We start from the raw sequence: 18239 nt of genomic DNA, 5'->3' as shown, positions 1-18239 counted from the left end.
TTTGTGGACAAAAAAGACACTAAACAGCCCAGATTGGTCGTAGATTTCAGGGCGTTGAACCTTGTATCGGAACCCGTGACCTTCCCAATGCCCAGGATTGACGATATTTTAACCAGGGTGAGGAAGGGGAAGATTTTTACCAAGCTGGACCTCCGGGGAGCGTACAATTTGATTAGGATGAGGGAGGGGGATGAATGGAAAACCACCATGTTCACCCCTCTGGGGGCCTTTGAGTACTTAGTTATGCCTTTTGGATTACAATCAGGCTCAGCCTGTTTTCAATCTTTCATGCACCACGTGTTGGGATCCCTGCTGTACAAGAATTGCGTGGCCTTCTTAGATGACGTGTTAATCTATTCGGAGAATGAGGAGCAACATGTCAGAGACGTCCGGGAAGTGCTAAAGAGGCTACAGGCGCACCAGTTGTGGGTCAAACTGGAGAAGTGCCAATTCCACGCCCGAGAGGTCGAGTTCCTGGGGTACAGGTTGTCGGACAAGGGCCTAGCTATGGACCCAGGCAAGGTGCAGGCGGTTCTGGAATGGAAGACCCCCAAGACCGGGAAGGATGTGCAGAGGTTCCTGGGGTTTGGGAATTTCTATCTGAAGTTCATCAAGAACTCCGCCCACTTAACCGCACCCATCACCGATTGTCTCAGTAGCAAAAGGAAGTTCGTCTGGACAGAAGAGGCACAGCAATCTTTTGAAAGGCTAAAGAGGGCGTTCGCTTCGGAAGAGCAGCTCTTGCACGTGGATCTGCAGAAGCCAATGAGGCTGGAGACAGATGCGTCAGACCAAGCCGTAGGGGCGGTGCCGCTACAGCCGGGAGACCAGTCCAGCTGGAGGCCGTGCGCCTTTTTCTCGAGGAAGCTGAGCAAGTCGGAGCAAAACTACACGGTGTATGACCGGGAACTGCTTGCAATTTATGAAGCTTTTCGACGCTGGAGACATTTGTTAATGGGGCGCAGCACAAGATCCAGGTGTGCACGGACCATAAGAACCTGGAATACTGGAGGAGTGCACGGGTGCTCAACCAGCGACAGGTGTGATGGGCTCAGGAGTTCTCCAAGTTCTTCTTCGAGATTCAGTACATGCCGGGAGAGGAAAACGTCAGAGCAGATGCCCTCTCCCGGAAGCCGGAGTACATGGAAGGAGAGGGACCACCAGAAGCCCGACATGTGATCCCCGAGAACCGATGGGTGTGTGGGGGAGTGTTGGTAGGGAGACGAGAACTAGCCGGGCTGACGAGGGACGACAAGTTCGCCCAAACCAAAATCAGGGAACTCAGGGGTGAAGGGGAAAACCAGGGGGGGGGGGTTGAGGAGAAGGAAGGGGTACTGTATTACAGGGGAGCACTGTATGTACCAGGGGATGACTTGAGGAGAAGGGTACTCAAACAACTCCATGATAACCCGATGGCGGGGCATTTCGGTCAACACAAAACCATGTTGCTTGTCACCAGGCAGTTCTGGTGGCCAAGAGTGAGGGAAGATGTACGGGAGTACGTACGGGGGTGCGACCGCTGCCAACGAGCGAAAGGGGAGAGGGCGGCGCCCGCGGGGTTACTGGAACCCTTACCCACACCGGGAAGACCATGGGAGGTGGTATCCATAGATTTTATGACCGATTTGCCCAAGTCAAGGGGGAAAACAGCCGTCATGGTTGTTGTCAACCTGTTAACAAAAATGTGCCATTTTATCGCTTGCTCGCATGCGGTGACGGCAGAGGAAACTGCCAGGCTGTTCGTTGATCACATCTTCAGGCTGCATGGTGCCCCCTTGAGGGTTTTGTCCGACCGAGGAAAGCAATTTACTTCCAGGTTCTGGAGGAAGCTCATGAGCTTGCTGCAAGTCGAGGTGAGCTTCTCGACAGCCAGACACCCGGAGACCAACGGGCAAGCGGAAAGAGCAAACAGTATACTCCAACAATACCTACGCTGCTATGTCAGCGAGAGGCAGAACGATTGGGTGGAGAAACTAGCGCTGGCCGAATTTGCGTACAATAACGCTGAACATGTGTCCACGGGAATGAGCAGAGCAGTTTGTGGAGGAAATGGAGGCCTTACACCAACAACTTAAGATGAACTTGGAACGGGCCAAGGAAGTGTACAAGAGGCAGGCAGACAAGCACCGTAGGGAAGGGGAAACCATACGGGTTGGGGACCGGGTGTGGTTGTCAACCCAAGGGTTACCGTTCAAGGGAGGTTGCAAGAAGTTGCGGCCAAGGCGGCTGGGACCTTTCAAGGTAGCACAGCAGGTTAATCCCTGGGACCTCAAGTTGCCGACCAGCATGAAACTATACCCGGTGTTCCATAGGTCTTTACTCTCACCATACAGGGAGGGACTGGAATTTCCAGGGTGAGAGAGAGAGGTCCCCACACACCCACAGGTAGAGGAGAGGGAACTCAGTAGTCAAGCCACGGAAATACTCGATTCAAGATGGCGAGGGAGACAGGTGGAGTATTTGGTGGCTTGGGAGGGGGAGCCCGAGTCGGAAAACACGTGGGTTCCTGCGGAAACCATCAGGGATGAGTATCTCCGGGGGGAGTTTCACAGCAGGTTCCCAAGGAAGCCCAAACCAATAGCGAGGTTCTGGGAGGAGCAATTTGGCACCACAGATGATGAAGAAGAGTTTATGGGATTTCCGGCCTCCGAAGAGGAGGGAGGAGAGGTATCAGAGGGAGAGGAATCGGACTGGGAAGATTACCCCGTGAGCAGAGATAGCAGCAGGTGGAGAGCAATGTTTGAATCATCAGGGGATGGGGATAGCTCCTTCCGGGGATTCCCCGCATCACCGTCAGAGGAAAGGGAGGAATTGGGGCCAAAGGAACGGGTGAGGGGGGTCCTGGGGGGGGAGGTGGATGTCAGGGAACTGCCATCGGAGCCAAGAGTGGAGGTAAGGCTCCCTAGCGATGCAGAAGAAGGGCCCAGCCGGGAGAGAGGGAACACTTCCTCGGAGGAAGGAAATCAGCGTGACACCAGGAAGAAAAGGGAGCTGGGAAGGACTTCGGAGAGATGGCTCCAAGACTCTTCCACAGAGACCAGCGGGGAGAGCCCAGGACCTCCGCTGGCCACACCCACTCTGCGCAGAAAACTTCCGCGCAGGGAGGCTAGGCGGCGACTTCGTGTCAAAGAGCTTTTATGCTGGAAGAAGTTCAGGAAACGCCCACTGACGGATTCTGCCAGTGACTGACACAGCCACAGAGAAAGTGCTGTTCAGCCAGGGAAAAGTTTAGCCAGACAACGTTGCCTAGAGCAGTGGCCACTTACGCACGAGCAACCCCAATTCCCTTTACAGTACATTATCCTTTCAAGTTTGCCTGAAAGCTGGTTGCCCGTGATTAACAGCATGGAGAGTATGCGTCCCTGAGATCTGACCCTTGAGTATGTGGTTGGAAGATTGACCAAAGAAGCAGAAAGGAGGCCAGATAGACAGGGTGAATTCTAAGAGCGAAGGAGTTACAGCCAAGGGGGCCAGCAGCAGAATCTGCCAATGGAGCAACGCCAAGGTTTGGACTTGGCCATGGCATTGAGGAGGTGCTATAGATGCAACCAACCTGGGCATCTCCAGCGTCAATGCAGGGCAAGACTTCCAGGAGACGACATGGAGCAGAGACAGCAATCGACACAGAAATGTAAGCAGAAGGGGTTCTCTTCAGGGAAGAAGAACACGCGTTCTGCTCAGCTTGGGTTTGCATTTTCTCGAAAGGAGAGGATACCTCAAGGAATGTGGTTGCTGCACTCTGGCAGCAGCAGGGTTATCTGCAACAATAAGGAGGACTTTAGGACCCTCGAGAAGCCAGTCAACAGAAAAGACTTGATCTATCTTGCTGATGGTCGTAGGAGCAAGATTGATGGCCAGGGAATGTTTCCTGCAGTGCTTGAACACTACTCTACCAGAGATTCTGTTTGTCAGCAGTTTGGATGATTGTTTACTCTCTGTAAGCTGTTTGTTTTTTTATAATAATATTTATTAAAGATTTTCTTAATACAATAGAAAAAACATACAAAATAACATATAATTTTTCAATATCCACATTTTCTTCACTTCATTGGACTTCCTCACAACTCTCGTTCCTGCGTTCCAAATTTTCAAACTTTACCCAGCAATTTATTACCTTGTTTCAATTCTTATATTATAATTTTCCAATATTATATCCCTGATTTTAGATAATTTAGATCCCGACCCTAAAAGCTTAATTTTAACATAATATTTATCCAAAATTTATCTTTTCTTGTACTTACATTTATCTTCATATTCCTTTTAACTAACTTATTGGTGCCTTATTATTGCTAATCTTACATCTTTCTTAACATTCATACAATTTACAGTGTTTTTGTAAATAGTCCTTAAATTCCTCCAATCCTCCTCCACTTCTTCTCCCAGGTCTCGGATTCTGCCAGTCATTTCCGCCAGTTCCATATAGTCTATCAGTTGCATCTGCCATTCTTCCAGTGTGGGCAAATCTTGGGTTTTCCAATGTTTGGCGATAAGTATCCTTGCTGCTGTTGTTGCATACATAAAAAATGTTCGGTCTTTCTTTAACACCCTCTGGCAGACAATGCCTAAAAGAAAGGCCTCTGGTTTCTTAGAGAAGGTATACTTAAATACCTTTTTCAGCTCATTATATATCATTTCCCAGAAAGCCTTAACTCTAGGGCAGGTCCACCAGAGGTGAAAGAACGTTCCTTCAGTTTCTTTACATTTCCAACATTTATTATCTGACAAATGGTATATTTTTGCGAGCTTGACTGGGGTCATGTACCACCTATATATCATTTTCATAATATTTTCTTTCAAGGCATTACATGCCGTGAATCTCAGGCCGGTGGTCCATAACCTTTCCCAGTCAGCAAACATGATATTATACCCTATGTCCTGTGCCCATTTTATCATAGCCGATTTGACCGTTTCATCTTGTGTGTTCCATTTTAGCAGCAAGTTATACATTCTTGAGAGTATCTTAGTCCTGGGTTCTAACAATTCCGTTTCTAACTTTGATTTTTCCATCTGGAATCCTATCTTTTTATCCAACTTAAAAACTTCTTTAATCTGAGCATAATGTAACCAATCTCGCACTTTATCTTTTAGTTTCTCCAAACTCTGCAACCTCCAATTATCTCCATCTTTTTCTATTATTTCCCAATATTTCGGCCATTTGGCCTCCATATTGAGTCTTTTCGGGGCCTTGGCTTCCATTGGTGATAACCACCTTGGGGTCTTATTTTCCAATAAGTCTTTATATTTTATCCAGACATTGAACACCGCTTTCCTGACAATATGGTTCTTGAAAGCCTTATGAATTTTAACCTTGTCATACCACAAATATGCATGCCATCCGAAAGCGTTGTTAAATCCTTCCAAGTCTAAAACATCAGTGTTTTCAAGAAGCAGCCAGTCTTTCAACCAGCAGAAAGCTGCTGATTCATAGTACAACTTTAAGTCTGGCAAGGCAAAGCCCCCTCTTTCTTTAGCATCAGTTAGTATCTTAAACTAATTCTGGGCTTTTTGCCCTGCCAGACAAATTTAGAGATATCTCTCTGCCACCTCCCAAAACACTCCATTTTATCCACAATCTGTAAAGTCTGAAACAAAAACAGCATTTTTGGCAATACATTCATCTTTATAGCAGCAATACGTCCTGACAAGGAAAGTTTCAATCTTGACCAAACTTCTAAATCCCTTTTAATTTCAGACCGGCATTTTTCATAGTTATCCTTAAATAAACTCATATTCTTCGCTGTTATGTTTACCCCTAGGTATCTTACTTTTTTAACCACGTTTAGCTCTGTCTCTTTCTGAAACCTTTCTGATTCTAAAGGTGTCAAATTTCTTTCCAAAACCTTGGTTTTCTGCTTGTTAAGTTTAAATCCCGCCACCCGACCAAACTCATAGATCAATTGCAATACCCTTTTTGTACTAGACTCTGGCTCCTGTAGGGTCAATACTAGGTCATCTGCAAATGCTTTAAGTTTATACTGTTTCGCTCCAACCTGACTCTCTGTAAGCTGTTTGATTAATGCAGGGTATATATGCAGGACAGATCCTGAAGCTGAGACTCCAAGACTTTGGCCACCTCATGAGAAGAGAAGACTCCCTGGAAAATATGCTGTTTGATGCCGGGCTTCCCCAGCGTTTTTGAGGGGAATTTTGGAAGACGGCCAACTTCACTTTGAACAGGCTCAGCACCAATAAGGGGGTGCTAGATTGCAGAGACTGCGGTTTGTGGGGTATCAGTCCTATGGCAAAGGGTGGTGTTTCAATTTACTCCCAGGATGCTTGGTTTTGTCACGAAGTGCAGACTTTGCTGACCAGGACAGATGGACTACGATCCATGCCAACCCAGATTACCTACTGCTCCTGCAAGTAAGAGAAGAGGTTTCTTCTCAGCCATTGGCAACACAGGAGCAGGAGAAGGCAGATTTTCCCAAAAGATGTGGCAATAGATAATATTTCTCTAGAGGTAGAGGAAGAAGAGCCAGAGATAAGGGAGCAGCAAGTAGTTGTGGCTACACGCTCTCAGTGTTCAAACAAGGGTGTACCTCCTCAACGTCTGACCCTAGGAGGAGTGAAAGTATGCATTGTGAGTTGTGTGGAACCACAAAGTTATAATGAAGTCTTAGACTTACCCCCCTGGGGAACGTGCTTTGTGGGAACAAGCTATGAAAGAAGAAATGGACTCTTTTAAATGTAAGTGTTTGAGGTCATAATGCCGCCACCTGGTGGCAGAGTGGTGTCATGCAAGTGGGTTTATAAAAGGAAAACCCTTGCATCTGGGGAACCATGTTTTCAAGCCAGATTAGTAGCCAAAGGGTTCACTCAGATTAAAGGGGAGAGTTATGATGAAGTGTTTTCTCCCACTGTAAAGAGTGAAACCTTTCATTTAATGCTTTCCATTGCTGCTGTAAGACAATTAGCAGTGCACCATTTTTATGTTGATGCTGCATATCTGCATGCAGATTTAGACCATGAAGTGTTAATGAGACAACCCCCTGGGTTTGAAGAGGGGAATGGTGCAGTCTGGCATTTGAAAAAGGCTGTTTATGGTCTCAAACAAAGTGGAAGGTGTTGGAACTAGTGTTTAAATGAAGCCCTTGTAAAACTTGGTTTTAAAAGGAGTGTGGCTGATCCATGCCTGTACACCGAGGGGACAAGCAACAAATATCTAATGCTCTTAGTCCTTGTAGATGATTTACTTGTAGCAGGGAGTTCCACAGATGAGCTCCAGAAGCTCACAAGTAAGCTGGAAAAGAGGTTTAAGCTTAAAGCCTTAGGGCCTGTAAGCAATTACTTGGGAGTAGAAGTAAGGTGGGAAGCCGAAGGAAGCTTCCTATTGAGCCAGAAGGAGAAAATTCTTCATTTGATAGAGCAGTTTGGCATGGAAAACTGCAAGCCAGTTCAGACTCCCATGACACCAGATTTCCCAAAGACAGTGTGTGATGATGAATTTGATCAGCCCGAGTTGTATCACTCAAAAATAGGATCACTGTTATATTTGAGCCAGTGGTCAAGGCCAGACATTGCATGTGCTGCAAATGTTCTGAGCCAACGTGTATCTAAACCCAGTACTGCCGATTGGTGTGCTTTGAAAAGGCTTATCAGATATCTAAAGGGGACATTAAATGTATGTTTGAAGATATCTAGTACACAAGATGAAAAACTAGAAGTATTTGTTGATGCAAACTGGGAAAGCTGTGTAGCTACCAGAAAACCTACTAGTGGAATGGTTATGATGTTTGCCAATTCCATAATTGGATGGAGGTCAAAGAAACAAGGATTTGTTGCAACCTCATCCTGTGAGGCAGAATATGGGAGCCTGTCGCTAGCATGCAATGAAATCGTGGTTTATACAGATACTAAAAGAGCTAGATTGTAAAGTAGATTTGCCTATCCAAGCGTATGAAGATATTCAATTGTGCATTGAATTAGTGGGCTCAGAAATAACGAACTCTTTGCTATCCATCATGCAAATGTTAGAGATTGCGTACAGAATGGGGTAATCAAACTGGAGTATTGTCAATCACAAGATAATATTGCTGATTTGTTTACCAAGCCTTTGCCAGCAACATGTCATAATGAATAGATGACAAAACTGGGTTTATGTATATAGTGTATGTATGTTTTGTTTTCTGTTGGGGTTTTTTGCATTTAAGAAGCAGAAGGGGTGTCACGGCTAAAAATTGGCCGCTGTTTCTTTAATGCTAAAAGAACTAAGTCAGCATGAGTCAACGGCCTACAATGACTCATGCAACCTTTCACCCAATTCTACCTGTATATATAGAGTGGTCAATGTTAGTGTTGTGTTGTGGGTTGGTTAGAGAAAGCTGGTAGTGTTGATGTGCATACAAGCTCATCTCTAACTTGGTTTTGCAGAATTTGCGAGAGGAGCTCAGCAGCTTACGGGGGAGTTGCGGTTAAGGAGATGTTGGTAATGTTCTTTCCAGGGCAGTGCAAGAGCTTCTTTTATCTTTTAGAAGTGTGGTACCGTCTGTTGAGCATAGGGGGCGTATGCCATGATTTATTGGCCCATAGATGGTCTTTGTGGCTTAAAGAAACTCTGTGCATCATGAGTGTCGGCTAAGTGTTGGATCTCTTGAGCTTTTTTTTATCCAACAGGTGTTCCTTTAGTTCTCTGGTTCTTCTTTGAACCTCGGCCTTAGTGTTGGCATGTTTTTACTTAGTGGCATAGTTTCTATCTCTTTGCCAGATCTGAAAGGCCTTCCTTTTCTTGTTCATAAGGCGTTCAATCTCACTGTTATTCTCATCAAACCAGTCCTGGTGTTTCTTGGTTTGGTATCTGTCAGGGAACTGCCATCAGTACTGGAGGGGGAGCGCAAAAGCCAGAGGGATTCCAGAGAGCGTCCAGGGATCGGGAGGAGCAGCCCATCTTCTGGGGAAGAGAATCAGCGTAGCACCAGTGGAGAAGGGGGGCAGGTGGGGGAAGCGGCGAGGCGGTCCCATGACTCCTTGCCTGGGACCAGCGGGGAGAATAGGGGTCCTCCGTTGCCCACACCCTCCCTGCGCAGAAGGCTTTCGCGCAGAGAGGGTAGGCAGAGACTAGGCGTCAAAGAACGTCTTTGCTGGAAGAAGTTTAAGAAACGCCCACTCACGGACTCTGCCAGCGATTGAGTCAGTCACGGGTGAGTGGCTGTCCGGACAGAAGAGGTTCACTTTGTGGAAGTGAAGGCTCAGAAAAAGCTCAATATGGAGGCCAAATGGCCGAAATATTGGGAAATTTTGGAACAAGAGGGAGATAAATTAAAATTGCAGAGCTTTGAAAAACTAAAAAACAAAGTGCAAGATTGGCTTCATTATTATCAAATAATGGAGGCATACAATTTGGACAAGAAAATTGGCTTCCAGGTGGAAAAATCAAAATTGGAAACAGAACTGTTAGATCCCAAAACTAAGACCCTTATAACCTGCTGCTGAAATGGAATACTCAGGATGAAACAGTGAAATCTGCTATGATTAAATGGGCACAAGATGTTGGACACAATATTATGTTGGCTGACTGGGAACACTTATGGACCACAGGTATGAAGTTTACGGTATGTAATGCATTAAGAGAGAATATTATGAAAATGATATACAGGTGGTACATGACACCAGTCAAGCTTGCAAAAATATACCATTTGCCTGATAATAAATGCTGGAAATGTAAAGAGACTGAAGGTACATTCGTTCACCTTTGGTGGACGTGCCCAAGGATTAAGGCTTTCTGGGAGATGATCTATAATGAAATGAAAAAGGTATTTAAATATACCTTCCAGAAGAAACCAGAGGCCTTTCTCCTGGTCATGGTCGGCCAATTGGTGCCAAAGAAGGATAGAACTTTATGTATGCAACAACAGCAGCAAGAATACCCATCGCAAAGTATTGGAAGACACAAGATTTACCCACCCGGGAAGAATGGCAGATGAAGTTGATGGACTACATGGAACTGGCGGAAATGACTGGCAGAAACTGAGACCAGGGAGAAGAATCGGTGGAAGAAGATTGGAAGAAATTTAAAGATTATCTACAGAAACATTGTAAAATTAAGGAATGTTAGAAGGATGCTGGAATGAAGTTATGTGGTTTTAGCAGTAGTGTTACAAAGGAGTATGTAAAAATGGATTGTTAACAGGTGAGAATGTAAAGTTACAATATATTAAGATAAATTATTAAGATAAAAACAAAGCTGGAAAGGATTTGCTGAATTAACTAACTGAACTAGAACACAAAAAAGCAAGGTGTGAGGAGGTCACGGAAACAAGCAAATGAAAGATAAGATAAGGAAAAATTGATTTGTTTTTAATTGTTTCTATTTTTCTGTATTTTGTATTTTTTGTTTTATTTTCTTTTATTTTTGTAATTTTGTTGAAACTTCAATAAATATATATTTTTTTAATATAAAAAAAGAGGTTCCCTTTGGCAGCCCAGCCAGGTGTTTGCACCCAGCCAGGGAGATAGGCACCTGCTTACGCATGAGCAACACCTTAGAACCATTACGCAAACCGTGAGTCCCTGACATTGCTTGTGCGCAGCCCGGGGGAGGCAGCACGATGAGCCAGACAGGACCAGCCGGAGAAACAGAGCAAGAAGCCATGGTGCGAGGTCTGGTCGAGAGGAATCGAAACCTGGAGGCACATGTCGCTACCCTGTCAGCGCGGCTGGAGGAGAGGCGGGCTCAGGATGCGCAGGTCAGAGCCACCCCAATAGGGAGGAAGGTCCCCGGGCTGGTAAATAAGTTTGGAGGAAAGCCCCAAGACTACAATGCTTTCCAAACGGAAATTCAATACGCTTTGGAATTGCAGAAAAATGACTTTGCTAATGACGGGGAGGGGGTGGCGTACAATATTGGACATCTGCAGGATGGGGCGCGCGAATGGATCAGGCCCTTGATGGCAACGGGGAATGATGCATTAAAAGATCTTTAAAAGTTCTACCAGGCAATGGACGCAATGTTCTCCAGCGAGGTGGAGCAAAGTGTGACACGGAGGGAGCTGCTGGGGTGCAAGCAGGGGAGCCTGTCCGTCAGAAGCTACTGGTCGCGTTTTGCGATGTTAGTGCACAAGCTCGGGTGGAACCTGGACTCGGAACCAGTACAAACGCTGTTTGAGGCAGGTTTGGATCCCGAAGTGTTTGAGGCAGGTTTGGATCCCGAATGCAACCGCATTCCTGAGATGTCGAGGGAGCCTTCCCAAGCGGCAGAGCCAATGGAAATTGATGGAGCGCGCGAGCGTGAAGTTTAAAACGCTAATGAAGGCTGGAAAAAGGAGGGGAAGGAGTGGAAAACTACCAAGAAGTGTTTCCTCTGCCAGCGGCCAGGACATTTTGCAAAGGTCTGTCCCCAACGAAAGGCCTGGCAAGGCATGATGGGGACAGCAGGCCACAACGAGAAGGGGGAGGAGGGGGCGGTGCAGGGAAACTAGAAAGCCTGGCTGCCGACCAGCAGGGGCAGCAGCCAGGCCAGCGAGCAATAGAAGTGCCCCGGCCTGACCCTCCCAAGGCAGCTATAGCCATTGAAGTGGTGCTAGAACTCCCAAATGGGCACCCAGTCAAGGTGAATGGGCTGCTGAATTCTGGCAGCTCATGTAATTTCTTCAGTAGAGACTTCGCTCTGGAGCACCAGCCCCACCTGTTGCCACTAGATTTCCCCTTGCAGGTGACCACCACTGATGGCAGGGAACTACTGGGAGGGGAAGTGACACACCAGACACCGCCAATGCGGATGAGTGTTTCCAGGCACACAGAAACCGTGGCCACGCTGGCAGGACCCCCAATAATACTTGAAATGAGCTGGCTGACACTACATGACCCAGTGGTGTCATGGCATCAGCGGTCGCTCACCTTTGGGTCAGCTTACTGCTTAGAACACTGTCTGGGAGGGAAGGAACCAAAAATGACTGTGGCCAGGGTGGCTGGGGTGGCCCTGGAGGAAAAGGGACGGGTGCCACCGCAATATGCAGATTTGAAGGAATTCTTCAGCAAGAGAGACGCGGATAGACTGCCCCCCCACAGACCATATGACTGCCAAATCAAACTGCTTCCGGGGGCCCAGTTACCGTTGGGTAAGCTGTACGCCATGTCCGACTGGGAGATGGAGGAGTTGAGGCAGTTTATTGACAAGAACTTGAAAAGGGGCTTCATAAGGGAATCGAAGGCGGTGGGGGGGGGAGAGTCCAGTGTTCTTTGTGGACAAAAAAATCAACCAATCATCCCAGACTTGTGGTGGACTACTGCCGTTTGAATTTGGTGTCAGAACCCGTGACTTTCCCAATGCCCAGAATTGACGATATTCTGACACGTGTGAGGCAGGGAAAGATTTTTACCAAGCTGGACCTAGGGGGGGGCATACAATCTGATTAGAATACGGGAGGGGGACGAATGGAAAACCACCATGTTCACCCACCTGGGGGCTTTTGAGTATTTAGTTATGCCTTTTGGATTACAATCGGGATCCGCTTGCTTTCAATCCTTCATGCACCACGTGTTGGGGCCACTGCTGTACAAGAATTGCGTGGCCTTTTTGGATGACGTCTTAATCTATTCAGAGAATGAAGTGCAACACGTCAAGGACGTCAGGGAGGTGCTACAGAGATTGAAGAAGCATCAGTTGTGGGTCAAGCTGGAAAAATGCCAATTCCACGCCCGGGAGGTCGAGTTCCTAGGATACAGGTTGTCAGACAAGGGACTGGCCATGGACCCAGGCAAGGTGAAGGCAGTGCTGGAATGGAAGGCCCCCCAAAACCGAAAGGATGTGCAGAGGTTCCTAGGTTTCAGCAACTTCTACAGGAAGTTCATAAGGAACTTCGCCCACTTGACAGCGCCCATAACGGATTGTCTTAGTAGCAAAAAGAAATTTGCATGGACAGAGGACGCGCAGCAATCCTTTGAGAAATTGAAGAAGGCATTCGCCTCAGAAGAGCAGCTCCTGCACGTGGATCCGGAGAAGCCCATGAGACTGGAGACGGACGCGTCCGACCACGCGATTGGAGCAGTATTGTTGCAACCCGGGTCCAAGGAGAACTGGAGACCGTGTGCCTTTTTCTCCCGGAAGCTGAGCAAGTCAGAGCAAAACTACGCGGTGTATGACTGGGAACTGCTTGCGATTTACTCGGCATTTCGTCAATGGAGACATCTCTTGATAGGGGTGCGGCACAAGATCCAGGTCTGAACTGACCACAAGAACCTGGAATACTGGCGGACTGCGCGAGTGCTTAACCAGAGACAGATCAGATGGTCCCAGGAGTTCGCCAAGTTTTTCTTCGAGATACAATATGTGCCGGGAGGGGAAAACGTTAGGGCGGATGCACTCTCCAGGAAACCGGAATACATGGAGGGGGGAAGGGCCTTCGGAGGCCAGGCACGTGTTCCCCGAGGACCGGTGGGTGTGGGGGGGAACATTGGTAGGTAAACGAGAGCTAACAGGGTTCGCCCGAGACGGTGAGTTTGCTCAGACTAAAATCAGGGAGCTCAGAGGTGGAAAGGAAGACAATGGGGGGTTTAAGAAAAAGGAAGGGCTACTGTACTACAAGGGGGCGCTGTATGTACCAGGTGAGACGTTGAGGGGCAAAATACCATGACAATCCAACAGCTGCGCACTTTGGACAGCACAAGACCATGCTACTAGTTACCAGGCAATTCTGGTGGCCAAAGGTGAGGGAGGACGTACGAGAATATGTACGAGGGTGCGACCAGTGCCAGAGGGCAAAGGGGGAGAGGATTGCCCCTGCAGGGATACTGGAACCCTTACCAACACCGGAAAGGCCCTGGGAGGTGGTGTCCATTGATTTTATGACAGATCTGCCCAAATCAAGGGGAAAGACAGCGGTCATGGTAGTGGTCAATCTGCTGACTAAAATGTGCCATTTTGTAGCGTGTTCGCATGCAGTGTCGGCAGAGGAGACAGCCAGGCTGTTTGTGGATCACATTTTCAGGCTGCATGGCACCCCATTGAGGGTAATCTCAGATCGCAGAAAACAATTTACTTCTGGCGGAGGCTCATGAGCTTGCTGCAGGTCGAGGTGAGCTTCTCGACGGAACGGCACCCAGAAACCAACGGGCAGGCTGAAGAGCGAACGGTATACTCCAGCAGCACCTACGCTGCTATGTCAGCGAGGGGCAGAACGACTGGGTAGAGAAATTGGCATTGGCTGAATTTGCGTACAACGCTGAACACGTGTCCACGGGAATGAGCCCTTTCATGGCCAATTACGGATGTCACCCCAGGGCCTTCCCAGGGAGGGGGGAGGAAGGATGGAGTGTACCTGTGGCAGAGCAATTTGACGAAGAAATGGAGGCCTTACACCAGCAACTCAGGCTGAACTTGGAGAGGGCCAAGGAAGTTTACAAGAGGCAGGCAGACAGGCGCCGTCGGGAGGGGGAGGCCATACGGGTGGGAAATCGGGTGTGGTTGTCGTCCCAAGGGTTGCCCCTAAAGGGAGGGTGCAAGAAGTTGCAGCCTAGGCGACTGGGGCCCTTTGAGGAGAGGAGGAGGTATCGGAAGATCGTGCCGGGGGTGAGGGGGGTCCTGAAGAGGGGGTGGATGTCAGGGAACTGCCATCAGTACTGGAGGGGGAGCGCAAAAGCCAGAGGGATTCCAGAGAGCGTCCAGGGATCGGGAGGAGCAGCCCATCTTCTGGGGAAGAGAATCAGCATAGCATTAGTGGAGAAGGGGGGCAGGTGGGGGAAGCGGCGAGGCGGTCCCATGACTCCTTGCCTGGGACCAGCGGGGAGAGTAGGGGTCCTCCGTTGCCCACGCCCTCCTTGTGCAGAAGGCTTTCGCGCAGAGAGGGTAGGCGGAGACTAGGCGTCAAAGGACTTCTTTGCTGGAAGAAGTTTAAGAAACGCCCACTCACGGATTCTGCCAGCGATTGAGTCAGCCACGGGTGAGTGGCTGTCCGGCCAGAAGCGGTTCACTTTGGCAGCCCAGCCAGGTGTTTGCACCCAGCCTGTGAGATAGGCACCTGCTTACGCACGAGCAACCCCTAGAACCATTACAGCATCCAATAATTTTTTCACAGGCTGCACTAATGGATGTTTTTAGCTTGGCCCAGTGTTCCTTGATGTTATCAGGGAATTCTGAAAACAGATGGTCCTTAAGAGTTGTTTGGAAGCAATCCTGCTTAATAGGATCTTGAAGGGCTTGAGTGTTCATTTTACGCCTTGGTTTCCTTCCTTGAAGCCTGCATTGAGGTATAATCTTGATAGCCATCATGGAGTGTATTAACACTGGGAAACATTTTTTTTTCATTGACAACTGCAGTTGTTCTAACCTAATTTTGAAGTGCTGTTTTCATATCTGAAGTTGGTTTTGTTCTGTAAGCTCTAGTTTAATTCATGTTTTTCACTATTCACCATAAGCTTTGTTTTTCACAATGCAAGAATTCAATATTTTATTAAACACATAGCCAAAGTAGTACAATATGAGTATAAATGTAAGTGACTTATATAGCATTGAATATGTACAGTTGGAGGTATGCAAAAAAATGTATTCCCTTGGGATACAGAGTATACTGGGGAACAATTTTTTTTTCATTTTCTGTTGCATGAGATTTTTCAACTGTTCTTTTATGTTCTTTCAATGCTGATTTCAAATTTGAAATTGATTTTTGTGCACGTGCTATAGTTATCTTTCAATTTCCAACTTTTGCCAATATGTCATATTTACACTGGGGATAAGTGGACACTGACACGTTGATCTACCCTAAGCACATGGTAATTATTGTTTTGCAAACTTAATTTTTCTTTATTTTTTATAGTTTTGTAACCTAAATATTTGTATTTTTCAGATCGGACCATGGCTTCTTCAAGTAGACAAAAATGTATAAGCGTTAATGGAATGTGGAAAACATCAAATTGTTTTGGCAAAAACAGTGTGTGCCGGGAACAGTACAGCAAGGAGGCTTGGAGGTGGGCTGCAAAACTTTACACAACATTCAGATAAGAGTTGTGAGATGATGCCAAGGACAAGGATATGAGATGCCCAAAACACGCTAAAAACAAGGAGCAAGGAGTTGTGTAATGCCACACATCAAATGAACAAGCTGTATAAATGACAAAGCTCTCCAGCCTCAGTTGCGTGCCAGACATTTGACAGCGCTGTCGTCTGGTCACCCGTGACTCTTACTGAATCTGGCCCATTCAGTGAAGAGTGGTGAGTATGGGAGATGTATGGATGCGTATATGACTGAGTGCATGTTCCCTGTCTTGTCATGTTTGTTGATTAATAAAGCATGTTATTGAGAAAATCCAGTATTGGTTGTCTGGGGTTTACTTGTGCCTTCCTAGAGTGTACTGGGTCGCATCTATGCTAAACATGTAAACAGATTAAAAGGACCTAATTGGTCATAACAGGTTTGGGACTGGCTTTCGGAAGATGCCTGTTTGTGAATTTGTTTTGTGTGTGTAGATCAGTGCATGCTGACCAACGTGCAGTCTTCGCAGTAAGCCTCTATTCTGATGGCCTGAGTAATCACGACAACCAGTAGATTCTGATCTGCTGCAGCCTTCATCCGCCCTCACAGCCATTGTAGCATACCATTATCATCCGCCTGTTCTGCCGTTGAGGACTTATTGGATCATTCTTTGTCTAGCTCCTTTCCTTTGACCTTACCGCCTTGGGTACAGCACACTAAACAGCTGTAAGGCCACTGAGGTTACTTCACAAGTTGGACACAAGAGAGAGCATGAGGGAAATAGCTGAAGGGAACTCCTCTCTATTAAAAATCATCTCAGAGGCCAACACACATACAATTCAGAAAAAGCAGAACATATTGTGAAAACAATTTGTATTTCATTACTTTCGGCTTTATTTTTCTCATGTACTTTTAAATTTACATTTCAGCTATTACACTGAAGAAGCAGACAGTTGTACCAAAATGTTAATGCTGCTCGAACACTTTGCTGAATAGCATTTTTTGATCTCCTGTTCTATGTGAAGGAAACCAAGAATTAACTGTCAGAGTAGCAGTAATAATAATGATTTGATCTATATACTGCCCTTTATCAAAAGATCTCAGGGCGATGTACATTAGAAACACATTCCAAAACATCAGTGATAATCATAACAACAGTCCTCTCCAGCCTGCAAACTTCTCCAACCAGATGCTGTCCAGATGTTTTGGACTACAACTCCCATCAGCCCCAGTCAGTGAAGGTTTTGCGCTCTCACATCAGTTTCAGCGTCATACAGCTGGCCAGGGCTGATGGGAATTGTAGTCCAAAACATCTGGAAGGCACCAGGTTAGATTACAGTCTCTCCTGCCAAAGCTCATCTTGCCAGACTGCTGGATGTCAATTTGTCGGGGAGGCTGCAATGTGAGGATGCACTTGGCCCATGGCTCCTTGGCTCATAAGTGGCAGCAGATCCAATGCAAAAGGAAATCTTCATCTTTTACACTTGCAGAAATCTGCACAAATCACTTCTATGAAATGCCTGCTATGTTCCCTGTTGCAACATTATGTACACAGTGCCTTCTTTTTAAATTATTATCTATAAATATTTTTATCATGTATACAAAAGAATAAAAATGTGAACTAAGAAATAAGTGGTGTCGCTCTCGCCAAATTAAATTTTAGGGCCAGAAAGAAAAATGGCAGCAGGAACAACTTCAGCACTCACCCAGGCGTGCTGGCCCAATGAGGGCTGGACATGCTAACCTGAGACACCAGCAAGCCAAACTCTCATGGTGAGCTGTTTGCATGTGACGAGGCACATGTCAGGACACTCACCCCAGGGGCATGTGATTTAACTGTGGCCACAGCCAGGCCTGTTTCACCTCTAAAAGATAAGTTTCTCTACATGCCGTACAAATATACACTACAGCCAACATTTACAGTGTGTGATTTCTTGAAGTTTACAGCACAGGAAGCAGGCTGCCTAACTCTCCATTATATAGAAAACAATCACTCAAAATGCATTATCTTTCAGGCAGATGACCTTCCAATCCAGGAAAAGGCGCTGGAGCAAAGTACACCAGCAGCCACAATAAAAGGTTCTGAGTATACGGGAGGGACTGTGGGGCTACTGCATTGTCCTTTGTCGCTTGGCATCAAGGGGGGCCTAGATTTCCAGCAATTCATCTGAGGCCTTCACTTTCATTGCTGGATCTTTTGGCCAGCTCTTGGACAGGTTTAGCCTGTGTAGGAAAGAATGGCTTTAGGGAAGAGGAATCCTGAGATACTGGCAAGGGCCATGCCTCACTGTTTCCTGGAGCAGGAGCACCAGCTGAGTATTGCCAGCTATGTCGTCC

The 18239-nt window shown here is 46.9% G+C and overlaps 1 protein-coding gene across 2 annotated transcripts in view; it reads right to left on the bottom strand.

Moving 5' to 3' along the window:
* Positions 1-15480: 15480 nt before the first annotated feature.
* Positions 15481-18239, bottom strand: part of LOC309361309 (putative helicase senataxin) — a 267706-nt gene continuing 264947 nt past the window's right edge. Inside the window, exon 26 of one of the 2 annotated variants that reach the window (XM_081896197.1) lies at positions 15481-18125. In XM_081896197.1, the coding sequence (XP_081752323.1) occupies positions 18121-18125 (5 nt within the window). In that variant the 3' untranslated portion in view covers positions 15481-18120. The remainder of the gene's footprint in view (positions 18126-18239) is intronic. The other variant, XM_081896196.1, reaches the window with a different exon arrangement.

The sequence above is a fragment of the Podarcis melisellensis genome (assembly GCF_964234715.1).
Source record: "Podarcis melisellensis genome assembly, chromosome: W".
Classification (NCBI taxonomy): domain Eukaryota; kingdom Metazoa; phylum Chordata; class Lepidosauria; order Squamata; family Lacertidae; genus Podarcis; species Podarcis melisellensis.
Note: the sequence above shows the minus strand (reverse complement) of the source record. Positions and strands in the feature narration are given on the sequence as shown.